The sequence below is a fragment of the Equus przewalskii genome, chromosome 16 (assembly GCF_037783145.1).
Source record: "Equus przewalskii isolate Varuska chromosome 16, EquPr2, whole genome shotgun sequence".
Taxonomy (NCBI): Eukaryota; Metazoa; Chordata; class Mammalia; order Perissodactyla; family Equidae; genus Equus; species Equus przewalskii.
Window position 1 is genome coordinate 27,367,607 of NC_091846.1, and position 25,343 is coordinate 27,392,949.

Below are 25,343 nucleotides of genomic sequence, written 5' to 3' on the forward strand. Positions count from 1 at the left end.
AAGCACAAGACTGTGGCCAGTTGGCTACTCAGACGGGTCAAGAGGAGAAGGATGCATTGCAAATGGCCTGGATTCCCAGTTTGTGGGAACAAAGAATGCATGAATGTTTACTGTACTCCCAATGGACGAGAGTGCCAATCTGAAGCCCTGTTAAAGGGACTTGCCCACAAGCTCCACCTAGAGGAACAATGAATCCCTACAAAGTCAGTCTCCAAGAGCCACCTGTGAAACTGTCACTTGTCACTCTTCACCAGTTGCTATTTCCATATTTGGCTGTGTGCATTTGTTTTACTTTGACAATTAGATTGTAAGCTCCTGGAGATCAGACCTGGGTCTTAAGAAGATTGTCTTCCATAGTACCTATTTCATGGTGATGATCATAAACACGGTATATTAGTAGGAATAATGTCTGGTGGTTTATAGGCATTAGTCGTGTCTCATAATAATAAGCAATTTTTTTTCTCTTCATTCTAGCAGAGGTGCATACACCTTGATAGCACCAAATGAAAACCGAAGAAGTCAGATACGAAGGAGTACGTATACTTACTCATTTAACATTCAGAATGCTTCTCATTTGCTAATAGAGCACAGTTAGTCTGCTTTGGTCTGATGTATTTTTATTTTCTGATTTGTATAGGCTCACTAGGTCTCATCAAGTTTTCTTCTTTTTTCACGTTAGCAGTTTTAATTATACCTTTTAAAATTATTCTATTGTTAATGCTTCTAAATTTGTTTCTTTGTGTTAATAGCAGAACTCGTAGCATGATTGTAAGTCTCAGATGTCTGTTGGGCTTAAACAATTTCACATCTATTGCCAACAGACCTATCTGGTTCCTATAAAGTTAGGTTGCCTGCAGATATTTTTACAAGACTATGAATACTTTTGAAACAGACAAGTTATATATGAAATAGATCATGAAAGAATTTGTCCCTTTCTTGATCTGTCATCTCCCTTCTTAACAGAATTTTCCTTCGCCTCTGTGTTCCCATTATTTTGTAACTATCAGAGTCTACTCTCAGCTGTTTTTATTTGTGTCCTTCAGTTTCCTTCCCTAGATTATAACCTCTTTGAGGGCAGGGACCACATCTGACCCATTTTTGTGCTCCTTGTACCTAGTGGGTATATAATATGTTTGATTGAAGTTGTACAGTAAAATAAATGCTGCTCCTTAAAGTTACAACATTATACTTTAGAGTTGGAAGAAGAACTGAAGTTCATGTAGTTCACAAAGAAGTTATGAAACTTGTTCATGTCAAGTTGTGGGGCTGGCACTGAGATTCTATGCTCTCCTTTATTAGATCATTGGTAGGAAATTTAATTTTGTAACTAATGATGGACATAAAGCAGGAAAGCAACTCTGTAAGGTGTCTCCACCCCACAGGTAGCCCCCTCAGTGGTTCAACTGGGTCAACGCAGAATATGACAATAGCTGCTATGTAGACATAGTAACTATGAGCATTGCTGGCAGTTGACCAACAGAATCCCAAGGGTTCTGGCATCTTACAAGCTTTGATTTAAATACTTAACAGGAATTTAGGCCTCAGTGTGGTTTGGAGTTTTGAGATGTTTCAGCAGGTTTTTTTCCTCTAATAATTAAAAAATATCGTAAATGGACCTTTTGAACAATCAGCTGTAATGGGGAGATGAGGGCATGCGCCATCAGAACAGACCTGGTGTCTCTCTGGCGCCCCCTGCTGTCACTCAGTGTGCATATTTGGGGAATGAGCACGGCTCCACAGGGACCTGGCTCTGCCTAGTGGTCCCAAGTGCCAGGAACCAGAGTGGAGGCTGCCCCTCCCTTGGCACAGAGCCCTCACTCCTCGTGGTTGCAGTAAGCTTGGGAGACATTTAAAATAAAGTGAATATGAGCATCAGAATTCTCTGGGGATATATGTTTACCTAGGTATGAAAAGTTCTTATTGACATATGAATATTCTAGGTTTGCACACATTCTTTACAGGAAACTTTTAAAATTAATTTGATATAGGGTTTTAAGAATGCCAGAATGGGAGGTAAAATGAAACTTTTTTTTTTCTTAAAGATTGGCACCTGGGCTAACAACTGTTGCCAATCTTCCTTTTTTTTTTCCCCCAAAGATTGGCACCTAGGCTAACAACTGTTGCCAATCTTTTTTTTTCTGCTTTTATCTCCCCAACCCCACCCCCCCCCCCCCCCCCGTACACAGTTGTATATCTTAGTTGCACGTCCTTCTAGTTGTGGGATGTGGGATGCTGCCTCAACGTGGCCTGACGAGCAGTGTCATGTCTGCGCCCAGGATCCGAACCCTGGGCCGCCGCAGCAGAGCAGGCAAACTTAACCACTCGGCCACAGAGCCGGCCCTGAAACTTCTTTATTTTAGTAGTTCAGGTTGTTTTTTAGATTTGGAACTTATGTGCAGATTCTTGGAGAGAAAGTGACTCAGGGGTGCACCCAGGGTGACTGCAGGGGGTGAGGACTTAATGGTGTCTTCCCTTCCTAGGTTACCTTGTCCACACATGCTTGCATGTAGTTAGTTGCCCTCTGATAGTGGTTACTTATGTTTTCAAGGGACCAGTTTCCTTTGCACATTCTAATCATTGATGGTTTGATATTTTTTACCTGGCTTAGTTGCTGAGAAAGAGCTGGAGGATCTGGAGAAGTGGAAAGAGCAACATAGAGCTAAGCCAGTTAACCTGGTGCCAAGGCGGCTAGGTAAGCCAGCAAACCAGCTGTCTGAACGGGGGAGGACGGGGCCACCCATGATCCTGTGAGCACCTTGCACGTCTGTCTTTGAATGTACATAATAGGTTATTGGGTCGCTGTGCTGCTTGGAATGGAATGCGTTTAAAGTCAAAACAATTAAGCATGCAGCTATGTTATTGTTTCTGATTTTCTGAAAGTAGCAAATGTATGATGCCACAGTTACGTGGGAATAAAGTGATAGCTTAATTGCCAAATAATTTAGAGCCTCTTAGATGATCAACTCTGAAGAAAGCTTTCCTGGGGTGCTGCATATGCCCTGTCATAGCACTAGTCAGGATAGGAGTGCACGCTATCACAAGCATATTAATCATGGCAGCTCAATGCTAATGGGAAAACAATGAATGGAGAGTCAATTCCAAAACTAAGATGAGAGTGAGCTGGGGACCCAGAGGTGGGTTGAAAGAGAAAGATCACCTGTGTTTTCAGTCTACAGATAGAGACCTCTGGGCCTCTGGAGCTCACGCTTCCAGTGTGATGAATTGTCTGGGCTGCCTTTGCCCTGTATTTGAATCATTTAACGGGGATACCACCTAAAGGGAGTCATTCATGGCTATTCTTCTCTTTTCTCTTTCAGCAGCCGTTGAGAACATAAAGGGCTGGATACACGGTTCCCACAGATTTAGTTAATACAAATGTGTTAGAGTCAGGGGTCACTTACTGTCACAATAGTTTTAAAGAAGTATTTTTTCTAGGATGTAGGTGAAAATAACCTAATTTGGAAATCATTTAATGAGAGAATGTAATAGTATTATCACCATCATCCCACTGTATTTCATGAAAGGAGTTAATCTCAAGTGTCACCTTTATGCTGAATAAGCCACATTTCAGGAGTACAGCCAGGAAACAGCTTTGTCCTTCCTAAACTGGCCCCCTCAAACCGGCTCTGGATGAAATTAGATGTTTTTGGTCTTTCTGAAATAATAAAGTTGTCCATAATTCCAGGCATAAAACAGTGTCATTTCAGTAATTAAAGTTCAGTCCTAGGTACTAGTCAAAACTCTCCTACTAATGGAGATGAAAGCTGCTTTGCTCCTCCAGCCCGGGCCTATTTTGGGTAGCAAGCTAGCAAAGGAAATGGGCATAGTTGAATTATTCTCTGTTGACTCCTCTGTTCCCAGAGGACGTAAGACAGGTAGGGGTCTATGGTGCAGACCGACCCCGGTTTCTTCAAGTCTTGTTGTATGCTTCCTGTGCATCCTCCCCTCTGGGGTTCATTGAGTTCTTCAGAATCCCTCCTTGCCTGCCATCCGTCTTTCACTTGGATTTCCCTGATAGAGATGATACACTTTCCTGCTGGTAGGGCTTGGCTTTGCTGTCGGCTCTTGGTAGGTAGACTCTCTTTAGGGCTTCGCTGTTCCTCTTGGTGGCCCGCATCGGCAAGTCCTTTCAAGATGGCTTTAGACTGGCATTCTTTTTCATGACAACCCAGACTGGAAGTACACAAAAGACTTGTGCATCCTTTCTTCCCATGAACTCTGGGAATGCAGGCCATTTGCCGTGCAGCCACCTCTTCTGGATGACCCTTCTGAGTAGCCAACTGACAGTCACCATGTGCCTTTAAGCTCTGACTTTTCTAGGAAAGTCTTAGTCCACTAAGTCCCTTGGTCTCTTGGGGACACAGACTGAGCTCTCATAGTGATTTTCATTAAACATCTCTTGCTCTTCTTGACGTGAAAGATCTTTCTTCCCCAAACACACACACAGAAGAGATGGAATACACAAAGACATCTTTCCTCTCATTTCTACCTTCCTTTGATCTATCCAACCTCTTACAGGCTGAAGGTAGTTGCTCCTTAAGGTTCCCCAAATTGGTTTTCAGTTACTCCTTGCAGCTCCTACTTAGGGAGCCAGGCATCTCGCTTTGGAATTTGGAGCAGTTGGCATCTCTTGTCTTGCGGCCTAAGCCAAAAAATGAGCAGGAGTCTCATTGCAACTTTCTGTTATATTACATATCTAGGAAAGGTCATGGATATGTGTGTGGGAAGAGACTGGGGGGTGGGGGTAGAAAAGAAAATTCTAGAATGTAGTAAACTTTGAGATGAGTTTTGAACAAAACCTGCAAATGCTTAGATTTCTGACTTTCTCCGTTTCTCCTAATTCTCAACTCCTCCCCCATCCCTCTATCCCTTAAAATATTAGAATGGTTCTAGGAGACATTGCAAGTGGCTGTAACATTAGATAAAAGCTTCAGTAGCCCCCACTGTTTCTTTCCCATTTTCCCATCCCCCATAACAGAGACCGAAGGGCCAAAGTCCAACAGGGCTTACATATCTTTTGGGACTTAGAAGAAAAGTCTCTATGGTATTTTTATCAGTTCAATTATAAAAACTACAGTGAATGCAAATTGTTTTAATGCATCTTCTGTGACAGCGAGTCTTTCAGAGAACTGACACTTTTAGTGATCAAAGCACCAGAGAATTATTTCAAAGGAATCTTTATAATACATATACCACTCTTGCATAAACACTGAGAAATCCCTAAACAGCAATTTTAGGTGATTGTCAAACTTGCAAGGATTTCTGGCCTCAAATTATTTTAGGTTTAAGAGAAAGCAGGCAAATAATCTAACATCCATATTTTTCTCTTGCATATCCAAAGAAAGAACAATAAATAGAATGGATTGACAATCAATTACCAGCTGGAATATTCCCATTGTACTTTTAAAAACCGGGTTATAAAAACTACATACTTGTCTAGTGGCAAGACCTCTGAGGGTTTCCTGAGCTTTGTTGCCTGAATGTGGGGCAATAGAGTAAGAAGAAGGAAAGCAATGACATTGCTTGTCATTGCTTGCCATCTTTTTAGGTTAAGGAATGGTCATACTCAAGCAGGAGGAATATTCTAGAATTTCCAAGTCAGGCATTATTTCTTATTATTTAGCATGGGTCTTCAGGTATGATTTTAATCTAAGTCAAAACTCGAATACTTACACTACTGAAAAACCTTAGTAGGTTGTCCTCTTCTTTTAGGAATATGGCCTTATCTTTCCATCAGCTCTGTTTCTCTTTAGAGCAATTACCATTCTTTAATGTCTTATTAAGAAAACTGGTTATGTCTTTATTTCCAGGGGTATGAAAATGTTAAAGAAACTCGTGGTGTAGACTTATCATGTATTAATTAGTCTTTGATGGCTGACATTTCAGCTTAATATTCATGTTTCACCTTCATGACCTTTTTTCCCTTAGGTGGAAGCCAATCAGAGGCTGAAGTCAGACAGAAACAACAACTCCAACTGATACAATCTAAATATCAGCAAAAGGTCAGAATCCATTTCTTTTAGTTTAATTTTGGCAAGGAATTTGAGTACCAGGACTTTCAAGTAACTGTGAATTAACAGCGACTTTACCAAAACCAAGAAACCTTTAAACCAGTGGGAAAAGGAAACTCAAAATCAAAGAAATCAGAAAGTAAGAAGTAAAGAGATAAATATCTAGAATTCTTATCCAAGGCATATATTGGTCATCAAGGTCCTTGATTAAAGGATTTTTTTCCCCTAGTTTAAGTTAATCTCTACTATGTTTTGAATGTTTTGGTTCCAAGAACACGGATTTGTTTACCCCATGCCAGTCGTGAAAATAGTACAAAAAAAGATTTAAGATGCTAGTGATTTTTTTTACAATGAACATTATGAATTTTATAATCAGGAAAAATTATCTGCCGCTTTTCCTCCCCAACCTGGTGCTGGGGGGTGGGGGTGGAGAGGCAAGGCAGAGACAGAGACCAAGAAGAAACACAAAGAGAGAAATTTCCTAGGCAGGAGATGGAGCCTGACCATTCTCTGTGATCTAAGTAACTTGCAGTACCAACCTATAATCATGGTGAGGTATAGCACAAACAATACTGTAATTTGCCTTTCATCATAATTTTGTGTTACAGAGGTTCGGACTGAAAAATAGTAACTGGTTTTTATCCTCTGTAATCTCAATACAATTTAGCTAAAAAGAGAAGAATCTATAAGAATCAAGAAGGAAGCTGAAGAAGCTGAAATCCAAAAAATGAAGGCAATTCAGAGAGAGAAGGTAAGACGGTGGAGAGGATGATTCATTAACATTCTACTCAGGGCTTACTATGTGCCAAGTTCTCTTCTAGAGAGTGTCCATACATTAACTCATTGAATCTTCACAAGAACTCTATTAAGCATATCTTATTCTTATTACCCAGTTTGCAAATGAGGAAACTGACACAGAGAAGGTAGATAACTTGTCCAAAGGCTCACAGCAGTAAATAGAAGAAGTAGGATTCGAATCCAGGCTGACTGGCCTCAGAGCTAGAGTTCTTAGTCACCACACTGTCTCTCCTCCCAGGCGAGTGATCAAAATAGTCGCTGTATTTTTGGCCAGAAGGCAAAGCCATTAGTAACAACGGCAATCAGGGGTACACCGCCATATTTGTATCCAAATATTGAATTTCCCAGGGTGTGAAATAGATGAACATAGTTCTCTTACTGATAAAAGAAAAAGCATGTCTTTGCATTTCAGTATTAGTGATGTGATCTATTTTAAACCTCAAAGTGATGTTTTTAGTTTTGATACTCTTTCTGGGGCTTGGGGAAAAAATCTCTTGAACGTGATCATCTGCTAGAGAAGAAGGAAGAATGTAGTATTGTTCTACCCCCATCCCTCTCCTCCTCCCATTCCCCACAAAGTCCTAAGCTAATAGATTTTAAGTGTTGGAGGTTTGGGGGCAAGGGGTTGACTCATGGTACTAACTACCAAGTATGACAACTACTGCAGGTATAAGTCATGGAAACACATTCCTATTCCTGCTATCTGTCTGTATCTCTCTCTCCTTCCTTCCTTTTCTTTTACAGATTGAGTATCGGTCAAAATTTAAACCTAGTTACCAAACAATAGATCTTTTTACCAGTTAGAGTTAATGAAGTCAAAAGCTGATGCCTTATGAAACACATGAGACTATGAGTCTTTCCTTCCCCCGAAGAGCTCTCTACTGGCTGCGGAACAGACTAAGTCTTTCTTGGAAGGTGTCCTGTTGTGCTGTATGAGCTTGGGCAGACCCCCAGCCCTCTCTGGACTATTCTTATAAAATGAGTCTGCAAGCCCCACCCCCTCTTCTCTCAAGGTCAGGAGCGTCTGAAGATGTAGAGGTGCTGCATCTGTAGAGAGAGAGGCTCTGGGGGTGGAGGTAAGAGTGGACTTATACATGGGGAACTGCAGTGAAATGCTGGAGGTATTAAAAAAAGAGTATGGGAACTTTGTTTACAAAATTTGATTCAGCAATCCGTTTCCAACTGATCAGCTATTATAACTTTATTGAGAAGTTTTTTATGACAATAACCTTTTTTAAAGCTTTGTTTCTCTCTTTTTACTTCCTTATTTCCCACTCTTCTATGTTTCATCTAACTCCCCCTCCCCCCATTTTCTCCTTGAAAGACTTTAGTTTTATGATTATAGAGGAAGTGTTCCCTTTACATAGCATGTAGTCTGTCTGCATTTCAGGTGCAACTAAGAAAATCATCAAATCATCACCAGTAACTGAATTAAGAAGCTTACAGATCCTAAAGAATTATTGCATTGCAACCTCTTATCCTAAAAGTCATTTATGAGTTGTCATTTAATACCCATAAATTGGCTGGCTTGTGGGTCATTTATAGCTAATTTCTTCATGGGTCAAATAATATATACTATTCAGAAATGTTTAGTGGCTGAAACGGTTTTCTTCATCTTTGAGTAAAAGCATTTTCCCCTTTCCAAGTTATAACACTACACGTATAGCAATCATTAACTACTGAAATCTTAATTGAGTTGGCTTTTCTAATGTGATAACTGTAATGACTATTGGTATAATTTGCCTGAAAGTGAGAGATGGAGGGAGAGAGTTGATATGTAGATTATTCCCATTCAAAGTGTGATTCTTCAACCAACAGCACTGGTTCACTTTTTAGAAATGCAGAATCTTGAGCCCCACCTTAGACCTTCTGAACCAGAATCTGTATTTTAACAAGCTCCCCAGGTGTTTCTTGTGCACATAAAAGTTTGGGGAGCATTAATCTAAATTACCTTCGAGAGAAGGAGCAGCCCACCTTGGTTGTTCCACAGGCTTTGTATCTCTTGCTAATTGGCCTGCACTGCCACCATGACCTAGCTGTTCCTGTTGTATATAAATCTGTGACTTTTCATACTAAATGTAAGGCTATTTAGTAGCTTGTGTCAGATAAAAGAAAAATGGACATTAGCCATCTAGAAATGGCATACTTCACGTTGCCAGTGTGAAAATGGCCAAGGGAAGCAATAATGGCTGTGCTTATGGAGCACTTACTCTTTAAAATGCACAGCAAGCACACTCAGGGACACCAGCTTGCAAAATACTGCCCTCCTCCCCAGGCAAATGGCTGCTGTCCAGGAACCGTGAGCCAAGTAGAATCCAAGCAGCCTATTGCCACCCAGGAGCCTCTAGCTTGGCCTCTGGTCTTAACCCCTTGCCCTCCAGTTTTCCCTCTCCTGCAAGGGGTCACCAGGGAACACTTAATCTCATTCTGATTGGTCACCGCCTCTGTGTGTGTGTAACACTGAGTGAGGGGAGAGTAAACTGTATTCCTCCCCAGCATATGTGAGTGTTCTTTGATCCTTAATAAGCACGGAGTGTGAAAGGCAGCTACCTCTTTAGCATATGGCCGTGTCACTGTGTCCTGGAAGAGTTAATCCTGTGGGTGTAGGGAAAATTTGGAGCGAGCGCTGGGATGCTTCAGTCAAACTTGCGTTGCCTATCCCGGAGTATGTTGATGCTATATATTCTTCCAGGGGTGTACTGGAGCCTCTTCTTACAGCCTCATAAGAGTGGATTCTTAAAGTTTCAGGATTTTTGTGAACTAGTTGACTTCATGTTGGTAGCTTGCAGTCAACCATGGTGGGAGTATTTTCGCCATGGAAATTGGTAGAAGCGACAAATCAGCCTCCCCTCCTCCTCCTGGCTAGAGCTGGTTGTTAAGTTTATCAGCACACCACTGTTTAGCCCTAAATGAAAGAGGTCCTCTCTCACCCTCTCCTACCACCCACATTTCAAAGCCAAACCTCAGAGGGCTAAGAGGCCAAAGACTTTGTGAAGTTTCTGGCATACTGTGTGTCTGATACTTATTGATTTAAAAATAGATTGTAGTCCCTGGTGTGATTCCATCCTGCGCAGCTGTTCTGTGGAACAGTGGTCGTTTTTCTCTGTCTGCCTTCTCTCCCACCTAAGTGTGTGCCACCACCCCATGGAAGATTCGGTGGACGTGGACATGAGCCCCCTGAAGCCCCAGAACTATCTTTTCGGTTGTGAACTAAAGGCTGACAAAGATCACTTTAAGGTGGATAATGATGAAAATGAGCACCAGTTATCATTAAGAACAGTCAGTTTAGGGGCTGATGCAAAGGATGAATTGCATGTTGTTGAAGCAGAGGCAATGAATTACGAAGGCAGTCCCATTAAAGTAACACTGGCAACTTTGAAAATGTCTGTGCAGCCAGTGGTTTCCCTTGGGGGCTTTGAAATAACACCACCTGTGGTCTTATGTGGTTCAGGGCCTGTTCGTATTAGTGGACAGCACTTAGCAGCTGTGGAGGAAGATGCAGAATCGGAAGATGGAGTGGAGGAGGATGTGAAACTCCTGAGTATATCTGGAAAGCGTTCTGGCCCTGGAAGTGGTAGCAAGCTTCCACAGAAAAAAGTAAAACTTGCCGCCAATGAAGATGATGATGGCAAAGATGATGATGATGATGATTTTGATGAGGAGGAAGCTGAAGAAAAAGCTCCAGTAAAGAAATCTATACGAGATACTCCAGCCAAAAATGCACAAAAGTCAAACCAGAATGGAAAAGACTCCAAACCATCAACGCCAAGATTAAAAGGTCAAGAATCCTTCAAAAAACAGGAAAAAACTCCTTAAACACCAAAAGGACCTAGTTCTGCAGAAGACATTAAAGCAAAAATGCAAGCAAGTATAGAAGTGCATTGAACAATCCTGGGCACTACTGGTAAATTAAGCCCAAAGATGGAGAGAGGAAAAGGAGAGACAAATATAGTCCATACTGCGTATCATCAACAATCCAGACTGAAGTCTTCTATTTTAATCTCAATCCCCTTTCCTGGTTTGCCACCCACCCATGCCCCCTTCCAGGCTGGAAGCAATCTCACTCCATCTCCTAAAGCACTTTCTTTTGATTGCTGTGGTTCAGTGAACCTTATACTTTGCCTTCTATAACTTGTGCATTTGCCTCACCTCTTTGATCATGTTTTAATCAGCTTTGTATCTCCCTGGCTGCTCAATAAATATTTGAATGAATCAAAAAAATAAAAATAAAAATAAATAAATAAAAATAGATCATAACCCATGTGGTAGGCAGAATAATGCCTCCCCCTCTCCTTCCACCTTCTAATCCTTGGAATCTAGGAATATGTTTTGTTACAGGGCAAAGGGGAATTATATTTGCAAGTGGGATTAAGATTACTAATCAATTTGCCTTCAAATAGGGAAGCGTCTTCATTATCCAGGTGGGCCCAATATAATCACCAAGGTCCTTCAATTGGAAGAGGGAGGCAGAAGATTGAGAAGCATGAGGAGATGGTAGAGGAGAAAGATTCAGCTTGCTGTCGCTGGCTTTGAAGATGGAAGAAGGTGCCATTAGCCAAGGAATGCGGGAGGCTCTAGAAGCTAAAAAAGGCAAGGAAATAGATTCTCCCTAGAGCCTCTAGAAGGATAGTAGCCCCAATGACACCTTGATTTTTAAGACCTATTTTGGACTTCTGACCTCTAGAATTGTAAGATTATTAAGAAAGTTGTGTGATTTCAAGCCACTAAGTTTATGGTAATTTGTTACAGCAATAGGAACCTAATACAACTTGCGTGGTTTTGTAATGATGTAACAATTTGCCTTCCCGGAAATCTATAAAGCAGAGAAAATATCTCTAAAATATTAGAGCGTCAGAGCAAGAGAAAGTCGTGAAAAAAAGTAAAGGCAGCATACCAGAGGCAAGTACTCTCTTTGCCACTGGATCTTGCAGCGTAAGCAGAAAAGTTTTCATAAATCTTCGCAGCAAGCCTTTCGCCCTAATATAGTGCGGTGGGAGTAACCCTCCACTGTGCTTTTCCCTCATAATCACATTGATGAATTAAGTAATAATTTGATATTTCCAGGCTTTCATAATACCCACAATCTTAAAAAATGAAAATCTTCTAATGCCATGTCAAAGACCCTCCCTACCTCCTAGACTCATCTTAGTCTTCTTTTGATCTACTTAGGTTTGAAATAATGTTACACAGTGCTATATAGTTTACAAATGCTTTAATTCTCCCAACTTTTGGTGTATCATAACCTCAGAAAGGGCAGGAAACCAGCTAGAGATCTGAGTGGCATCCAAAGACTTCCCTTGCTCTTTCCACTCAACCATGAAGTCATAAAGCTCATAGAGTTATCTAGAGCCCTGGAGGTCACTGTGTTTTATGCAGACACTGAGAAGCATCGTCAGTTAGTTTTGATGCTATAAAGCGAAGCAGGAACCAACCAATAGAAAGCAAGATATGCATATTAGATGCAGAGATGCATACATAAACACTTTTAAGGCATCACATTTGTTACTTATTTCTAGGAAACAAGTAGTAACAAGGGCTAATGGTTTGAGAACAATTTTAGGGGGAAAACTCAACATTGAGGAAATTATTTCAATATTGTTATAAACTAGAAAAAATATTTCCTTTTCTGAAAACTTTTAGGGAAAACCAGTATTTCCCAGAAAGATCCCACATCATGCATTTCTTTGTAAATGAATTGCTGTGGGCATTAAGCCTCTGGTTGTTGAAATGCAATAGGATCCTATTAATTAATCCCATGATGTTGGGATGTTAATGCTATCTCTGAAATGCCGATGTAGTACTAAGAGGGTGGGCTGTTAGCTTCTTTATGCTTCACTTTCCTTATCTGTAAAATGGGTATAATAATAGTATAATGATGAGACTGGTAGGTTGAAAGGATACAATATGTGCAAAGCCCTTAGTACAAAGCCTAGCACTTAGTCAGCGCTCAATAAAGGTGCCCTAAGCTAATTACTTATAAATGTAAGGAAGCACTTTAACACTCTCTCATTTGACTCTATTATGTCAACCTCTTGTGTGGAAGGCAGAGAGAGGATTATTCTTGTTTTACACATGAAGTGGATTGGTTCAATTATTTCATTTCCACTAAACCCACAAGAATGAGGTTGCTGGCGAAGAAAACAGACATGGCTTTTTTTTGCTACACCAGATTTCCGGGCTTCCCTCTCAGCTGGGTATTCAGCAATGCCCACTGCCTGGTATTTCTCCTTTGCAGTCTAGGCCTATCTCTAATTACCAACATCTTTCATCCTTCACATTCTTCCTATCCTCTTCTTTCATTCTCAGCACTTGGTTTCATCTCTCACCTTCTAGGAAAGAAAGGCCATTGGCCGTAATTTGTTTACTTTTCTGTTTCCTTACTCTTTCTTTGCTGTTTCTACCCCCATCCCATCTAGGGAGGAATGAGAAAGTGTTTTTCTTGTTGCTACGATGGATTCTTCCACCCAAGTTCACCATCTCTTCACCCCATCTCCTCAGGAATCTTGCTGGTCCATCAGCTGAGCTTCCTTTTCTCCTGTTACTTTCTTGTTTGTTTGTTTGTTTTTCCCGCTCTTGGGATATATTCATACTCAGATCTCTCATCTTAAAAGCTGAGTACCTCTTTCTATTCTGGTTTGCTTTCAACTCCTCCATCCCAAGCATCATGGCTCAACTTCCTGAAAGCCTCTACCACATTTGGTGTCTACATGCTGGCCTGTGGGCTGACTCTAGCAATCAGCTGAACCAAAGAAGCTGTTTTAAAAAATGCTCCCCAGGTGATTCTGAGCTCAGCTGGCTTAGGAACTTACCCTCTTTGAGTCCTCACCTTTATTTGTTCCTGGGTGGGCTGAGTTTGACTTCTGTCTCTAGTACTTCACTGGTACTGATCTAGCCAAGATCATCAATGGTGCTCTTAATCGAAAAACCCAATGGAGACTCTTTAATTCCTAACTTATTTAAACTCTTTGTGATATTGTAACTATTAAGTACTCTGTCCTTCAAGTTCCATCCCTTTGGATCTCTTCTGGATCCTTTTCCTCTACTTGTTTTTCTACTATTGATGTTCCATCAGGTCCCATCCGTTATCTTCGCTAATATCCCTCTGCCTATGCCACGCTATCCTTAAGTAAAAGCCCCCACATTGACAGATCTAAGAATTTAGTTATTGCTTGTGGTGATAGTTTCTGAAGTCTGTATCTCCAGGCCAGACCATATTCCTGAATCCCAGAACCATATACAGACATGCGCCGTATAATGATATTTTGGTCAGTGACTGACCACATATATGATGGTAGTCCTATAAGATTAGTACCATGTAGTCTAGGTCCCATAAGATTAGTACCATGTAGGCTATACCATCAAGGTTTGTGTGAGTATACTCTGTGATGTTTGCACAACGATGAAATCACCTAACAATACATTTCTCAGAACGTGTCCCCATTATTAAACATGACTATTTTACTGCATGCTTTATTTCTCTCTAGATGTTCCACAAGTATATCTCAAATCCAATAGATTCACAATTGAACTCGTATATTCTTTCTGATGCTCTTAAATGATAGTTATTCTTCCCTCTTTTCTTACTCAACCTATGTAGATATAGTCATTCCTTCTATTATTTTTTTTCCTCCTATTCTTTCTCTCCTACATTTTTCTAGAATTTATCTTTTCCTCTCTGTCCCTCATGCCTTAATTTGGGACTCATAATTTATGGCCTGGACTACTCTGAGACCACTCCATTGGTTTTTTATTTGTGGTCTTTTCTGCAGTTTATCCTCCATGTTGCTTTCGGAGTGAGCTGCTTACTATTCTGCTTAAAATAACATGGCTCATCATTGCCTTTGATGAAGTCCACACTTCTTTACTTGGCATATAAATTCCTTATAATCGCCCCTTCCTACTTTCTCAACCTTGTCTTCCACCTGTCTCACTACAAACACCTTTCAATTTATCCATGAGCTGCTTGGGGTTGCTTGAACTGATGTATTCTCTTGTGCCTTTTTATCTTGAAAATATTTTAAGTTAGGGGAATGCCCTTTTCCTATCCAAGGCCATTACTAGCCCATCATTACCTTTGTGCAAATTAGAAACAATTCTCCATCTAGGTAGTCGGCTCTGGGTGCTCAGATTGGTGATAGATGGTCCCTTTGTGATAAATAGAAAAAGATACATTCATTGCACTGAAGTACCCTATGCTGGGAGGCTAGGCTTGGGTGAGCTGAAAGCTGGCTCTGTTTTAGCCTTTATAACCCCTTCTGCTCAGCCCCACTGGGCAGTGAGCAAACCATACAATGGAGCGCAGTGGCCCTGCTCTCCTCACCTCCTGGAAAATTCTTGCTTGTTTGTGATTGGTCTCTGTCTAGAATTTTGACCTTTCATTGCACCCGTGGTTCTCATCCTTTTATTTGACCATCAGCCCTTTGGGGAATCTGAAGAAAACTATGAGCCTGACTCTCCATTAAAAATCAGCATACTCCTAACACACAGCTTATCTAGGAACTGAAGGTTAGAAACCACATTCTGAGTATTATTCAGCCTCTTAGTTCCCATGCCCAGGATGGAGTCTGCCACTTAGTAGGCACTGAGTGAATATTTATGGCACTGTTGAGAGAATTTCCTGACTACCCACTTCTGTGTTTTTCATACGTGTTGATATTACATTATCTGCAAATCTCTATCCTCTAACATATCTTACATACCACCATCATCTCTTTCTTGTATGTTTCCAGCTAGCCTGTAAAATTTTCCAGAGTGGGTACTGCTCTGTTCATAGTTCTATTCTCAGCATCCAACAGTAACACACATTTGATAGAAGTTTGTTGAATAAATGAGATTCAGTGACATTAAATGATTTAAGGTCACTCAGTCAGTGATGGTGAACCTAGGGCTGATTCCATAATTTTTTCTTCTGGATCTCATGTTCTTAAATATTTTACATTCTGTATTTGTATATTTATGTGGAAGTGTATCTGGGTAATTCCTTAACTCACTGTTAAATGGAAAGAAATAAACAGTCTGACTAAATCCAAGTATTTGGATGAATATACTAAAACAGGTACCTACATTGGTAGGTATACAATTTCTCAAGTATTTTGCAAAAATACTTCTCCATCAACTTCTAAGGGATAAACAGACTTTTGTTGGATAGAATTTAGCTACTGCGTAACTGTTTTTGTGCGTTAAATTCAATGATTATCTATTAGTGAAGAGATTAAAACTGTTTTTCCAATTTCTGACCTTGTTAAAGGAACCCAGCCTTGGTCTCTAGATGCTTGTGTGGTGTTCTCACTATTCTCAAAGAAGCATTCCTAATACTCATTTAATAAATGCCTACTGTTTGCTTGCTGTCTTTCACCCTTTTTTTTTTTAATCCTCAGAGATGTTGGGAGCTCATCACAATTGACCACTTTTGGTCTCATGAGTCAGCATTTCTTTCTAGATTGGGATCATGTTTATTTGGTTTTAAAATTTTCTACTAGTTTGCTTCCTAGGCCTGTGTTACATTAATAATCCAATTGCTTTGAATTGTAATTGATTCCCTTTGATTGTGGTAAATTTCCTTTGTTTTTTTGTAAAACTGAAATCATCCATTTTACCTTTCAAAATGGGACTAGTAAATAGTTCTGTGTGAATGAAGACTTTCATGGAACTGAACAATATAAATAATTTCTTCCCACATTTGAAAGATGGAGCCACACTTATATCATGGTTTGGAAGTGATGATTTCTCTTATTCCCTTTCTACAGGTCTTCCTTCTGGGTAAATCCGATTCTTTTTGTTAAAGCAAAGCAGCTGCTTGCTGTCCTCCTTGGATTCATTTAAAACTTCAAGTCTCTTCCGTGTTGTACAACTTGTTTCAACTCCCCGTTAAATTTGTTGTCTAGGAATTCTTCTTATTTTTCATAGGCAAGTTAAAAAAAAAAGATAGTTGTGTCATGGTGAATAAAAAGCAAGTGTTGCTGAGTTATTAAAGTTGGATTAAAATATGCCAGAGCCATGGTGACAGTAATGTGAAGTATGAAGTTCTTTGTCTCTAGCTTCCCCAAACAACTAATTTTAAAAAAAAGAGAACTCTTTTCTACTCAAGTGGATTGGTTTTTAATGACATTTGCTGTTCGGTCTCTCAACAGCTTTAAGTATCCAATTCTAAGTCAGATGGGAGTTGAGTTGGCTTGTTGAAAATCTTTCCCGAATGCTTTAGTGGGATGTGAGTGTATAAATAAGTTTTGTATGAACCATTTAACCATTTATTATCATTTTAATTTAACATACTTGGTGGGGAAAATTTCATATTTCCCTCAGAACATATTGAAAACACTGCTTACAATATGAATGTTGCTATCTTTTGAACTAGAGAATAAAAATGTGAAATACTGAGTCTGTGATTATACCAATGAAGTTGGGAGAGAGGAGCCACAGAAAGAACTTGGGCTTCTGGCTTTCAGTGTAGTCCGCAGGGGTGTAAGAGTGATATCATCTTGGAAGTCCTGGTAGGTACCACATTGGACTATTGAGGTCACTTGAGCCTACAGATTTTGGACCTTGGGTAACTTTAACATCATGATTCTGCTTAAAGCTTTCCTAATTGATTACATTTTGATATTTGCAATTTCAGAGCAACAAACTAGAGGAGAAAAGAAGACTTCAAGAAAACCTCCGAAGAGAAGCATTTAGAGAGCATCGACAATAGTAAGTATATGTTTTCAGAACTTTGTACATTTATTGGCATATTGTTCACTCTGTTTTTACATTCTAGGTGATGGTAACTTTTTAAAACAGCTGGTCTTGGCTGTTATGTTAATCATATAAATACTCTGTCATTATGTAAGTGAGGTTCTAAAGTCGGAGACATCTTTTCTCACCAAAATATTCTTTAGTAGTCAATTGATTAGAAATAATACTAGTAAATTTGAGGAATCCTCCATTATAAATAACTTGCAGAGCTTGATTCTTTGGTGATTCAGGGTACTTCTGATTATGTTGACTTCCAAAATACCAACATAAGGAGGAGGGTATTGGAAAAGAAGTGCCCAAGCAGAATCTAAACTAACTAAGGATTTATCTAATGGGCTGTAGACTATTACACACTTGTGTTTTTGTAGACAAGAATTGAGTAATTATTTAGCAATTATTGGCAAAACTCTCAATTGGTGGTCATACACTAAGGTACCTTTTCCAGTGTGATTTGTGAATAACAGCAGCTAATATGTGCAGGGCAACTATTATGTGCTTTATAATGTAGATAATCTGTTATACTGGCTTTAAAGATAAGGTTGTGTCCTAGCTCTAAGTAGCTAGGTTACCTGTGCACTGCTTAAAACAATAGACAAAACCAAAGAACCGTATTTCTGGCCCTCGGTTAATTCCAAATGTGGTAGAATTAAAACCAAGTAGATCTGGGTTCAAAGTCCTAGCTCCATTCCCCAGCTGTGACCTTGGACAAACTACTAAACCTCTTTGAACCTCAGTTTTTGCTGTTGTTTTTTAAATACGGATGATAATATCTCTCTCATAGGCCATTTGTAAGGATTAAATAAAATATTTTATATATATGGCATAAAAGTGACTGAATTTTATGGGGACTTGAAATGAAACTTCTTGCAAAGGTCCTTGTTGAATGGAATCATGCAACTTTTATTTTGTAGAGAACAAATAGGGATTTCTGGTCCCACCAGAGCTAGTAATTGACTACCCACTTTCATATGGATTGTTCTCTGATTGCCTCCTCTTCTCTCTTCCGGTCGTTGTACCTCATTTGTAGAATTTAAGATTATTTTGATGTTGGGCATATGTGACACCCTAAAGCGTGTTCCTCCTCTAAGTACAGCTTCCTCTGGCTTTCTCCTTCCACTGAAATTATTCTGCCTCTATCGTTAGCAGCTCCTTCTTGCTTTAAGACTCAGAGGTATGAATGGAAAATAAGTTTCTTAGTGCTTTGCTTTGGTCCTTAGCAAGTTAGGTACTTGGCCTCTGCTACCCAGGCCAGGAAATGGGTGAGAGATGGAATGGGGTTGAGTGGAAGTGCTAATGAGTGACATTATCTTCTTTAAATTAAAATAGGCATTACTCTCATTTTAGTCGTAGAAGCCATAGCCTCTCTTTCCCTACTCTTCTTCAGAGGCAGGCATGGGGATGAAGGAGCTGGTGGGAAGCTAAAGACCAGGAAACACTTCCTGTCTTAAGGAGGAATGGCAGGAAGGAGGCAATAGATTAAGGGTATTAATGTATTATTGCCTTCCTCTTCATGTGTAGAGAATGGTTGAGAATTTATTTCTAGGCCAGCCAGAGAAGTTGAATGTGATAAAAGGATGCATGAGGGCATTAGCCTAGAGTCACAATAGGAACAAATGTGGCATCCTAGCTTTACACTAGAAAAGGGAAGACCTGCTTATCAATGAGAGGTCTTAGGTACAGCACTGGGAAGTTGAATGAGTCCTTTCTCTGGAGAGTTTTAAACATGATAATGTGAAGGATGAGAGATTCTTAGGGTTTTAAAGGATGTGGGAGGGTATATCATCAAACTTCATTTCTTTCATAGTCTCCCAGATTCTTGAGTTTGTGTTTTACTAAATATTAGAGATCAATCACCCTTTTTCTGTAAGAAAAAGAAAGAATTTTACCCTCAGCCACCTTGCACACTATCAGTGAAGCTGAATTCAATTACACGCACATTTCACTCTTGCTCCTTCTTCTGCTTATCGTGAAAGTCCCAGTTAACCAGGAAAAAGAGAAGTTGGCTAAAAATGAGAAGTATCTCAAATTGATTTTTAGATCCTATTGAGAAACACAAGAAGTAGTATATGTGTGAGGTTTTTTAAAAAGAATATTTTATTTTGAACTGCTTTTGAAATTAAGAGACAATTAGCTCATGAAATGAAAGACCGTTATATAGCTAAAAATATGAAAGGGACTTCTTAGAAAAGATGGATCCTCTCTATAACAAGCCTTTTTCGTGTCTTCTTAGAATTAGTTTATGGTGGAAAAATTGTCTAGGAGAGCTGTTAGAATATTAACAGCACAAAGATTTCACCAGAGCAACCGGGCTGTTCCCTGTCTCCCCCTGCCCCTAAGTTAGATTCTCCTGAAGCTGTCAAACTAAGCAACACAAAATAGAAACACAAGTAAGAAATTCTTTCAAACTAGTCAATATCTCATGTCCTTGCTAGTTTCAGCACACTATGATATGTGGTCCAAATAGCAGACCAGGAACGATGTGTTTTTTCTGTAGAGAAGGGCGATCTCGGACTTGAGCAGACTATAAATCCAAGTTGCTGGAGAAAAAGCTTGTGATAGCATCCTGGGGCACCACCGTGAGAATCTTAATGTGCTCTTTCTTAACACCTTGTTCCTGACTTCATTCATTTGCTTCTGATTATTTTTAGTGTTGTCAATTATTTAGCTAACAGGCAGAAAACTAGGCTTTTATTGACATCCAAAGGGACTCTCCTGTGTGTAATAATGAAGGCAGTTTATCGAATGCCTGTGAGGTTGCTTTCTAATTGTACGCATTAATCTGCCCATGCAAGCTGGCTGAAAATACACAAGCAGATTGCACATGCAGATGGAGCACACAGGATGGTTTTATGAAAAGACCTCTAGAATGTACTTCTGCAGTACAGTCTTTTCCTTAAAAATCGAATGACTGTGACTATTTCAATTTGTGGCTGAGAGCAGACCAGATTAATGGTGCATTAGGTCTGCTATTCTGGCTGGGGACAGACTCAAATTTCACAATTTAGAGTTTGTTCCAGGATTCTTGAGCTTGAAAGCAAAGGGTGGAAATAGACATCTAACTTTGGCATAGTTTTCACCATTATTTTTACTTTCTGTAATTTTTTTATTACTTATAAAAGTCAAAGGTGTTAGTCAGTAGTACTGGTAGATTGAGTATTTGAAGTAACAGTTAATAAACCTTTGATTATGTGTGTTTTATAATCGAACAGAGGATGTTGTGATTAAGGTTATTTAAAATACTGGGCAAAATGTCAGCATTTAAAAATTTAAATGGTAATTTTGAGGCTTGTAATCATCTTTCTAATTATGTGGTCTTTGGGTGGATACGGAGACATGTTTGAGCCTGTGTAGCTCATGGTGGGGCCTAGGGTAGGATATGTAGGGAGAATCAGATGCATTTTGTGTGAGAGTGTTAGGAAAAGCAATGTTCTTTTAAGGATGTACTGGAGAGATAAGAATTGGGTATATTTTAAACATTTGAAATTTTAACTCATGTCTAATAACCATTTCATGCAATAGATTATATGTTTGTATAGTTTTTAAAAAGCACAGAGTACTCGGCTCTTTTAAATGAAATAAGCAAAATAATAAGCTGCTATATTTTGAGAACCTGTGGAGTGTCAGGAGTATTAAGCATATAATATACATTCTTTTCATTGAATTCTCAGATTACTGCTACTGGGGATATATCATTCTCATTTTCCAGGTGGAGGGGTGAATAATTTAAACTGCCCAAAGTCACAGAGACAGTAAGTGATGCAGCCAAGTCTTTGTCTTGAGATTTGAGGAGTTAGGGAAAATGGGTAGTTTAGAGGCATGGCATGCTTGCAGGTCAGGAACATCTGGCTAAGGTGGAGATGATAAGCACCATAGCGACATGGGGTACCAGTGGAGAAGACTATAGGGTGGGTCAGTTCAGAGAGAAAGACTTGGGCAAAATTGACTTCTGTTTCTTGCAACCAAGATCTAAATTTTGCCTAGAGTAGGCAAAAGAAAAAATGAGGCAGTATGTCTGCTTTCTCTGATTTTTCATCATAAACGAATGACATCTTCCCAGGCCCAACACTGGGTTAGTACCACAATTCAACGTACTATAGGATAGATGCTTTTGTGACCTCTCCTGGCTGTGCTCTACTCCTGGGTACAGTTTCCAATATTGTTTTTAGGGGAGAGGGGGCTCAGTTCTTAAAACCCCAGTTGGAAAAGCTCTTGGAACCAAGCCCATTCCAAAACAGGACCTTCCTATTCCCAAACTGCCAAGCATCACCTTGAGCTCAGGCTATTGATTGTAATGTTGGGAAGTTTTCTTCATTTCTGCCATTGGAACCATGCATCTCTTTTATTTCCATTTGAATAATAGTGTGATTAGTTCCTAGGAGGCACATCTTCATCTATTTTAGTTTCTTGGAGCTGAAGATCCAGGCAGGTCTGCTGAATATGCATACTTAGGCCCCAAGTTTGCCTTCTAATATGCTCACAAAACTTCTAATGCCCTTCATGGGAGCTTCCAAAAGACACTTAAGGGCTAAATTGATCCCTTATCCATATGGTAGGCTTAAATCCAGCCTCACATTTTATAATCTGAGTAAGGTGAATCAAAAGTCATCCTAGTCATAACTTTCTATCTTACGCTAATGAAGTAAACTTACAGATGCAAAAATCCTGTGTCTGTTTTGTTCAGAGTAAGACTGAACAGTTTATGAGAAATCTGGTCTGAGAGAATCCCTGCCTACCCAATGTTAAATCATGTTGGGTTAAGACCATATCAAAATTTCCGCCCACTATCAATTCTTCCTGCAGACATCCTAGGATACGTTAACCATTTTCATCCCACTACTACCACCTTCATACCGGTATTTATCACATGCCACTTGCATTATGGCTTCTGTCTCCTTGTCATCTCCTGGACTACATACTACATTCTGTAATATAGATAATGGATTTGTCAAATTTTCCTTTTATTTAGGAAATAAATAAAAATTAACAGATCAAGTGAACCAAAAAACTACAAGAAGTAAAGGATTTAAACAGACTCTGCATGACGATTATATAGGCATAGTTATAAAATGTTGTACTTGGTATGTGAAAATACATGTTCTTTACAAATACTGACTTAACTACCACAAAATTGGTCATTAATTTTTGGACTAAGCCCTCCAAAATTCTCAGTAAATTCCAAAAAATCACCAAATCCTAGAAAGCTACTGTCTGAGAAAAATGTAATAAAATTAGGACTTAAACAATAAGACATTTTAAAGCCTATCTGCTTAAAAATTTTTAAGAATTACCTTTCTAAATGACTCTTGGTGAAAAAATGAAACTAAAACTGAAGTCACAAATTACTTTGGGATAAAAGAATAAAAATTTTGAAGTATCCCGTGTTAAATTCTATGGAATGTGGTTACAAGATTATTTAGAAAATATAGAGTCTTAAAACGCATTTAGGAAAAAAGGAAATAAAAGGACTAAGCATTTTACTAAGTAAGATTATAACCATAAAATAAATAAAAATAAATAGAAGAAATAAAGAAAGAAAAAATTTAAAAAAATAATGAAGTAGAAAAGAAAAATTTATATCTATAAATTAAAACAAAAGTTAGATTTAAAACAAAAATTCTGGTAAAATAGGCAAACTTCTAACTTGTCTGAGTAAGGAATAAAGAAGCAATCCAAGGACAAGAAAGAAAGTATAACCAAAGTTCTGGAAGAAAAAAATACTATATCCTACTTCTAATTATTAAATTAGGAAGTCTGGATAAAAAAAATCTTTCCTAGGAAAATATATGCTACTAGACATGAAACCTAAATAGAATGAAAAATATAAATGGAAAAGAAAATCAAGTTTGATCTTAAAGACACTAGGCCCAGTTGTTTTTCTCAGTGAGTTCTGCTAAATATTCAGGGAAGGTGCTATGTTTTGTTCGAAAACAGAAAAAGAAGTCAGCTTTCCCAATGAAGTCTGGAACAAGATGACAAGAATGCTTGCTATTATTGACACTGATTTTTAGGTAGAGAGTTTCTATTTGTAACAAAGAAATAAAGGACTAAATATTGAAAAGGAAGAGATAAGTGCCTCTGATTGTCTAAAACATCTCACAGGAATCAACTAAAAAAATTATTAGAACCAATACAAATAGTTCAACAACAACTAAAATGAATGAATCTAAAATCAGAAATTGTTGTAATGAAGCTGTTTCTGCAAAGAACATGGAATGATAGAAAGTTCTGTCCAAGAGAGGGATGTGTCATTTGATGTTTTGGAGGGAAGACATTTGTTAATGACAACAAAGTCTAGGATATGACTCTTGGAGTGTGGCTGAGGCAGAATGAAGAGCTATTGGAAACGAGGAAGTCAAGAAACAGAGCCTGGGTGCTGGAAGATGGGGAGGCAATGTAAGACATCCATGTTGATGACAGTAGTTGAGATAGAGAGGAAGGCCGATCTTCAACAAATGAGAGACGGTTGACCAGAACGTTGGAGGCTGACAGTAGCAAAGAGGGGAAGAGGATGGTATTTACTGGTGTTGTGAATACTACATGAATAGATGATTTTTTTTGAAGTGATGGGGGTACAAGTAGTGGTCTGGACATAGCATGGGGAGAGAGAGGATGCCTGCTCTTCCCCAAACCTGTCACTGAGGAGTATGTAGTGTGAGGAGTAAAATAGCTCCATTTAGAGAACTCAGGGGGAAGCACCGTCCTTAAGGGATAGTCTTGGTTTCAGGTAATGCAGAAAGATGAGAAATTTTTTTCTTTTCATTTTGAAATAATTTTCAGCTTAGAAAAAAGTTACAAAAATAGTACAGAATTTTCCAGTAAACTCTTCTCCCAGCTTCCCCCACTGTTAATATCTTATATAACCATAGTGCAACTATCAAAACCAGGAAGTTAATATTAATACACTATAAACTACAGACTTGATTAGAACTTCACCTGTCTCTCCCCAATGTCCTTTTTGTCCTTTTTCTGTTTCAGGATCCAATTCAGGACCACATAATGCGTTTTAGTGGTCACGACTCCTTAGTCTCCTTTAATCCTTCGCGCTACTTCATTTTTTCTTTCTCTTTCATGATCTTAATACTTTCAGTGGGTACTGGTTAGTTACTTTGTAGAATGTCCCTCAATTTGGGTTTGTCTGATGTTTCTTCATGGTTAGATTGATGTTATAATTTTCAGTAAGAATACTAAGAAGTGATGCTGTGTCTTTGGTGCATCATATCAGAGGGTACCTGATGATATCCTTATTACTGATGATGTTAACTTTGATCATTTGGTGAAGGTGGTTGCCACTGTGAAGTTTCTGTTTTCTCCTTTTGTAATTGGGGGAGATGCTTAAGACTATTCTAATATCCTCTTGTCCTCAAACTTTTCCCCACTGATTTTAGTATCCATAGGATCATGCCTGCGACAGTTTTTACCCTGACGTTTGCCTAATAGTGTTTATATTTGAGGAAGACTTTCTGAAATGAGGTTACAGCTATAGAATTGTTGGCTCTTCACATATCAAGAGTTTGCTGCCACTGTGGAAGAATTTGGGAGGGCAGATGAGATGTGTGGGCTATAGCGTGGGGATGTACAGAGTAGTATGGGATTGAGAGACCAAGTGATCCTGGGTGAGTGGGGCACTTGGAGGAGACTGAGATAAATAGGAATGTGTGAGGCAGGGTGGGGTTAGTACTTAGAGGAGGTAGTCTATGCCTCCAAATTGCCACTTTCATATTGTCAATTTTTGGTGAGCATATAAATTTGCATTGAGCAGCTTGGTGCTATCAAGAGTGGTTTAAGCATGCATATATATTT

General features: G+C 39.1%; 1 protein-coding gene and 1 pseudogene across 3 annotated transcripts in view; both read left to right on the top strand.

The window, feature by feature from the left end:
* EPSTI1 (epithelial stromal interaction 1) overlaps nucleotides 1-25,343 on the top strand; it is an 85,622-nt gene that overhangs the window by 17,992 nt on the left and 42,287 nt on the right. For 2 of the 3 annotated variants that reach the window (XM_070578380.1, XM_008534513.2), the window contains 5 exons: nucleotides 478-533; nucleotides 2,609-2,692; nucleotides 5,929-6,002; nucleotides 6,679-6,762; nucleotides 17,425-17,498. In XM_070578380.1, the coding sequence (XP_070434481.1) occupies nucleotides 478-533; nucleotides 2,609-2,692; nucleotides 5,929-6,002; nucleotides 6,679-6,762; nucleotides 17,425-17,498 (372 nt within the window). Of the gene's footprint in view, nucleotides 1-474; nucleotides 534-2,608; nucleotides 2,693-5,928; nucleotides 6,003-6,678; nucleotides 6,763-17,424; nucleotides 17,499-25,343 lie in introns of all 3 variants that reach the window. The other variant, XM_008534505.2, reaches the window with a different exon arrangement.
* Nucleotides 7,136-11,063, top strand: LOC139076350 (nucleophosmin pseudogene; annotated as a pseudogene).